The 6,750-nt window shown below is 42.2% G+C and overlaps 1 protein-coding gene across 1 annotated transcript in view; it reads left to right on the forward strand.

The window, feature by feature from the left end:
• The first annotated feature begins 5,784 nt into the window (after window positions 1-5,784).
• The window catches only part of LOC123521000 (zinc finger protein 429-like), a 15,631-nt gene continuing 14,665 nt past the window's right edge, over window positions 5,785-6,750 (forward strand). The window contains exon 1 of the mRNA XM_045284309.1: window positions 5,785-6,241. Within this exon, the coding sequence (XP_045140244.1) occupies window positions 6,176-6,241 (66 nt within the window). The 5' untranslated portion in view covers window positions 5,785-6,175. The remainder of the gene's footprint in view (window positions 6,242-6,750) is intronic.

The following is a 6,750-nucleotide window of genomic DNA, read 5'->3' on the forward strand; positions in this document are numbered from 1 at the left end:
AATGGTATAGTATCCAGATTCTTGTAATGCCTTTTATACTGACATACATGTCAGGTCACCTGCATTCAAGACTTAATGGGCAGAACACTGTCGAAGAAAACAGCAGGATTCTGACACAAAGCAGAGGCAAGACCATTGGTCTGCGGAAATAAGGCATATCCCGGACAGCAGAGGAGACACGAATGTGGCAGATATAAGGAAACTTCCACTTGTCCATCATGTGACATGAAGCCAATGTCCGAGGGCTCCAAAGTCCCTCATCTCGGGTAGCGGTCCTCGGCTTCTTCTCACACTTGGGTGTTTCAAGTTCAAGGAGTCTTTCAGGTTCTTTTCATCTGCATCAGGTGTGTTTAAGACAAAGTCCACTTCACACAGTGAGTTTCTTAAAATGAATCTCTTTGATGGGACCTGTGGAGAAAGGGGGGAAAATCTTCCATAAATGCGTGATTGGTAACATCATACAAGGTAGATTCTCTCACTGGCAGCCTGTAGGAACAAATCCAGCACTTCTAACGACAGCTGTTTTCTAGGGGTTGTCTGCCAACTGCTGTGCGCTCACGCCCTTCAGACCTGCAGTTAACCCTTTCTTTTCTGGTCGTGGATTTGTGTACTTTCTCCTAAATGGAAACGGGCACCGACTGAAGGGAAGACTCAGAGGGCAGATGGTTCACACGCAGAGTGTGTTCACTTCTAGGGAAGCCCCAGAGTGGATCTCATGAATCTCAGGGCCATGGAACACAATAATACAAATAGACACATTTTCTTGGAACTGAAACGGAGAATTCTGAGACCACAACAGGAAAGCCACCCCGAAGAAACATCTGCACCTGCCTCAGATCCTGGTTTGTGTGCCCACTTGATCCTGAGCACCCCTGTAGCCCAGACCTGAAGGTGAGGTTTGTGCCTGGGTTCACACTGACTTCCTTCACTGTGTCTCACACAGCAGTAGCCGGCCATGCCCCCATTCCAGGTATCGGGTTTAGAGTTTCAGCTGATCCTTGGCACCTTCTCTTTAGATGCCAGTCAGCCCTTCATGGAGTCTGCATAGTTCTTAGCGCCATCATCAGTTACATTGGGCAATGCACCGCAAGCCTTGTCCCAGGGAATGCAGAGGCTGCACAGGAGAGTTTCAGGGACCTCTGAGGTTGCCCCAAGTCTCCCTCGGATCCTTCAGAGTCATGTCTATAGGCTTATTTGATGTTAAACAGTCTCCATGGCTCTTGCTTTCACTCAGCTTCCCCGTTCTCTATGCTTAGGTTAAGTTCTTGTTTGCTACCTGTTTGGTGTTTCCCGTTTGTACATATGATCAAAGGTGTCCCTATTGCTGCCCAGTGTTCCCTAAGAACACCTCCCAGCAGCAGACTACCAAGATCAACCTTGGGTCTACTCTGGCCTCTTCTGGACTAACCCACGAATGGCTGTTCCAATAAGCAAGGTACCTGGAGGATAAATTATATTAATTTATTGATCATGCTGAAGTAATTCCAGGTGATTACCATTAATCTGTCTCTAGCTTCCCCTTCTTTATTTTCCTGTTCACCCTCAGGACCCAGGTGAGCCTGGAGACAGATAATTCGAGGTGCTGAAATTGGGGCAGATGGGGATCTGAGATCAGGCTATGCTGTGTGGAAAGATAGTAGATCATTCTTGGTTGAATGTTTTGTGCTTCCTGAAAGGTAAGAGACCCTGCAACCTGGGCAGGGGACCTATCCTAGGCCCCTCATCAAGGTACCTTCATCCAGTAGGTATGTAAGACAGACTCAAATGCAGTACTGTGCCATCCTGACGATGAAGCGTCCACTAAGGACTTCTTTGTTGCTGATTTGTCCACTTTCATTCCAGGGTATATTGAGATATCCATGTGCCCAGGGTGTCCGGTCAGCATTTCACGGGTTAGTCAGAGAGGGGTTGGCCCGCTGCTGTTATCATGAGTAACTTTGAGGACTTACGTCTCCATGAGTGGAGATCCCCAGTGTGCTGTGAGAGGGAGTTTCTGGCACTGGATACACAGGGTGTCCTTAAGATTGACACGTTTCCAGTTTGGGATGAAGATACAGCCCCACTTGCAGTAGGTCCTGTGAGGTTAAGTTGTTGGCTCACAGCGATCTAAAGAATGCACAGAGCCAAATATTTTAGGGTTATCAGCTCACACTGGTAGAGGGGTACACAAAATCATTCTCTGAGCCCTTTCCCTAGGTCTGAGTAAAAGGCCAATGTTAGTTTTGAAAAATGGATACAATGGTTCCAATGTATGTACCTTTAATTTTCTGCTTCCTGCATCTCTTGTGACCCGAGTGTCCCCTGGGAATGAGGGGAGGGAGGGGATCGATGACAGAATAACCAGTAATCAATATGCCTTACTTAACATGGGTTTCACCACACCTCTGCGGAGAAACCAGATGAAATTAGGGTTTACAAAGTAGTAAATCAGTACAACGGAACCCTCAGGCACCTTACTTATTGGGTAACACGTCCCTGCATATGTCGAATAGCAGAAAAGACTCCTTGAGGCCACAGCCCAGTATAGGGGAGATCTACAAGACACCTGTGATATGGACACGATGTTTATCATATATAAGCATTTATAAACTATTTTGCCAACTGCCATGAATCAGATGCAAATGATTTAAAAGTTTACTGAAAATGTGCTTGTGATTCCTGGTTTAGCCTGTTTACCTACCTTAGTTCCTTACATTTAGGTAAAATCCAAGAGAGAAGACAGTTCCACAAACATAGTTAGCAGTGTGAGTTTCTTGATGGGGTAGATTTGGGGTCAGTTTAGGCCTGTGGAGTGATAGAGTCAGAGTCTGTATGTAAGATTGGAATCTCAGTCCTGGGATTAATGTTCCCGGTTCAAGAACAAAAGTCAATGGATAGAAATAGAAGTTAAGTGTCATGAGTTAAAAATCAAATGTTAGTGGACAGATTGAAGGGTTTTAAGTTTAGATTGTGTCGTGCCTAATATCTTATGCTTGGAGTTCATTAGGGGCTTATGTATTATGGTATAATAATGTAGAGTTATGTTTAAAGATTATAGTTTTGGATGTTTGGTTTCTGAATTTGAGACTTGGGGTCATTAAGTTAGGATTAAGGTTATAGAATATATTCAAAGTTGTGTTCCTGATTCAAAGAATTGGGATAAATGAATTAGGCCAGTTTTAGAGTATATGGCATTACAATTTGTTAAACAATCCTAATTGGTTTTTTAGTTAGTTGTGGGTATCAGGGAACGCTCCAGGTGTTAGTAGATCTACTGAATGGAAACGGGCTTTTCAGGGAGTGAGGGGTTCCACCTTTTGAGAGATCATCAGTGTGTTGTAAGGATGCTCAGCATGTTAAGGTGTAACCGTTAATTGTTTCGGAACTTTTGATTAGCAATTGATGGTCAGTGAGTAAAATACCAACAGTTATATTTGTGTGTTGGGACGTGCCCTACAGCATTTGTGTATTTATCAGCAATAGTACTTGTGGCATATCTTGAACATTTTATGGATATGACCATTAATTTATGACTAGAGGCATTCTTATTTCTTCTCTTTGGAAACCTCTTTTCTTTTTAAAAAATACTTCCTGATTCCTCTAGTTAGAACATATAGTACAATTTTTAATGTCAGTGGTGAGAGTGGACATTTTTGTTTGTCCTTTTTCTGAGGTGGGGTGATGTTGTTCTCTTTCCACTAAGGATGACATTTTGTCATTTTTGTTTTGTTTTTAGGAATATATATTAGCATACATTGAACTATGTTTGCTGTTAGATTTGTAGAGGTGGCTTTTTTTTTAACATGAAAAACCTTTGACTTTGTTTAGGAGGTTTTATGTGTCTATTTAAATAATTGATTCTTTTTTGCATTAATTGCTATCTTACAGTGCTTATTTTCTTATGTTAAATCAGCTTTGGGACAGATTCCAATTAATCACGGTATATAATTATTTTAATGTGTTGTCTGATTCAGTTCCCAATGTTTTAAAGAATTTTTCTTGCAGATCCCTTATCAATATTGGTCTACAGTTTTCTTGAGGTATCATTATCTGACAGTGGTATAAGGTTATTAATGGTCACAAAGAAAGTGTTAGTGTTCTCTCACAACCATTGTTATGTTTGCACCCAATTACTTGAACTTAAACAACACACAGTAAAGTGTTTATTCATACTGTCTGAATACTCTGGTCTTTAGCTGCCAGAACCTTCAGCATTAATCTCTCTTATAGTTAGCCCTGTAGTTTCACATAGAATCTAATTTTGATTCAATTGATTTTAGACCTTCTGAGCATCCTGAAACTCTCAACTCTCATAAATCACTTGCTCTGGTCTGGGTCCTCTGGTCTTGCAGCTGACCCCTCAGTGTAGAGGGATAAATGATTTACACCGCTATTTACAAATATTACTACTTACAGATAGTCACTCATACCTGAGTCATTGTGTGCTGCTCTCACACTAGAGCCCAAGTTTGGGAAATACTCTGCCATACAACATGCTGGATGGATCTTAGAGAATTTCCTTCAGCTCACCTTCAGGAGGATGGTGTAAATCAACGAGGGGCAGGAATTCCTCAGTGATTTTGTCATCGCTTTGTTTTATATTTATGTGTGTGTGTATATGTATATATATATTTAAATGAAGGAACCCCATTCCTTTTTAATAAGAGAGCTTATGTTCCAGCCAATGCCACATGAAAGGTTTGGCATCAGTTACTATGGAAATAACTTTGTAAACATAACTAACACACTGGTGTTTTCTGCAGGTCTTGGGTGCTGATCAGTGGTTTCTGAGGTTGTCATTAGGTGTCATTGAGTTGATGCCACACCCTAGGGACCCAGTACACGACAGAAGGAACACTGCCTTCTCCTCTGCCAGACTCACAATTTTGGAAGGACCCTGAGGGTTGCAGAAGGGCAGTGCCAATGATATCCACCTAGCCACGCAGGCGAATGCCTCCCGAGTTTATCACAGCATTGCCTCTTTCCACCACATTCATTTTGCTTTCCTGCCAAACTAGATTGCTGGTGGAGCATGGTGCACAAGCTCAAGCCAAGGCACTAGACTACCCTTCTTCCTAGAAGACCAAGACTATGGATTAACATCCTAGAACCCAAACCAATAACTCCTCTCCTAGTTTGTGTTGTTTACCATCTGTCAGCATTACCTAGAAAGCTTGGAACCTAGCATCTAGGCCAAGATGACAAGATGGTTGATCAGACATCTCTCTCCTGGATCCATCTTGTTCTTTTAAGCTTCTGCCCTCCCCTTGGCTCTTGGCATCACCCATCTACCTACCCCTTGCCATTCCTTGACTGTAGGCTGCAGTCTTTCACAAAGGCTTTAAAATTAGACATCAGTAAACCCAAGAGCTTAAGAGAGTAGCAAATAAGGATTCCCCTGGCTTGTTTTCTTGTTTAGGGTATGTCTGCCTTGGTCAAGGTACATCCATCTCGGATGTCCTATTGGTGTCCCTCTGTCTCTTGTTGTCCACCTCTACAATTTCTCTAGTTAGCGCATGCTATTATGCTTAAATGGGCTACCCAACCATAGGCATTTCTTCACACACAATAGATATTGTAAAGAATACACAAAATTCAAGGGGATTGGAGCAGGTTAAACCTGATGAAAAGTTCAGCATGGATTGGAGTGGCATATTTGAGTATGATTCAACTTGATCACTTTAGCCAAATATGTCAAGGGTTACGGTTTGAGGTGCAGTACAGGCTGGTAAAGAACATTCTTCATAAAATATTCCTTTCTTCAGTTAGATTGCTGGTGAAAAAAAGATTTACCTTCGATGGAGTTTGTGAATTTTGAGGCCTTAAAATTTTATGTTTTATTCTAAAAATGAATTTTGAATATATAGGATGTGAATCCAAAGTTGATCATGATATTTGAGCCATTAGTAAAATTGCTCTGTAAAGAGAGAGTGGGCTCTGTGTTTAATGCAAGCACCTCAGCATGGTTTTCATCCCAGGGGGCATGTGTGGTCACTATTTAGGGCAAGAAGTCCAGGCCAAGAACCTTACATACCTTTCTCAACAGTCTCCTCTTCTGTTTCAGAACACAGATTTGCCAAAAAGAAATACAGTCCTGTCTGGGGAGCTAGCAAGCTGATTGATGCATCACAAGGAAGAATTTCAGCTTCTGACTAGTGTGTGAACTATATTCACTCACCTAACTCCAAATTTCCTAATGGCTCTGCTGCTGTTATTTAGAGATGGCCTTGATTTGACTTCAAGAAGCTCGAGCTACAACATGGTGAGTACTAAAGAGACCTAGGGTATTTGCATATACAGAGAATGGTTAGATAGGAATTGTTGGGCACTGTGCCCCAAGACCCGAGGCTCCCCCATAAGATAAGGCATGACAATGGCAGGGACAAGGAGCTGAGCTTTGTGAAGCATTCTATGCTACCAAATATATCTGTGGTTTCAAGCACTGGATGACTGTGTTCATCTTCCCTATGGGACTTGGGGCTGGTCACATAAGGTGTCAACATCCCAATTTGGGCCTTGGTTTGTTGTGGTGGGTAACAGACTTCCTGAGCAGAGTCTGGATATGAAGCTCTACCAGAGGACATGAATGATCAGGAATCACCCTTGCTCCATCACTACTTTTACCTTTATTCCCTTCAGGCAGTGAAACATTTCCTAGAAAATGCTAAAAATGGTTGTATTAGTCTGGGTACTTTGGAGAAACAAATCCACGGCGACTCATGTATAAGAGAGAGTTTTATGCAAAGAAAATGTGCATCACGAAAACATCCC

The sequence above is a fragment of the Echinops telfairi genome, unplaced genomic scaffold (genome assembly GCF_000313985.2).
Source record: "Echinops telfairi isolate 266 unplaced genomic scaffold, ASM31398v2 ScPeMD7_5;HRSCAF=22, whole genome shotgun sequence".
In the NCBI taxonomy this organism is placed as follows: domain Eukaryota; kingdom Metazoa; phylum Chordata; class Mammalia; order Afrosoricida; family Tenrecidae; genus Echinops; species Echinops telfairi.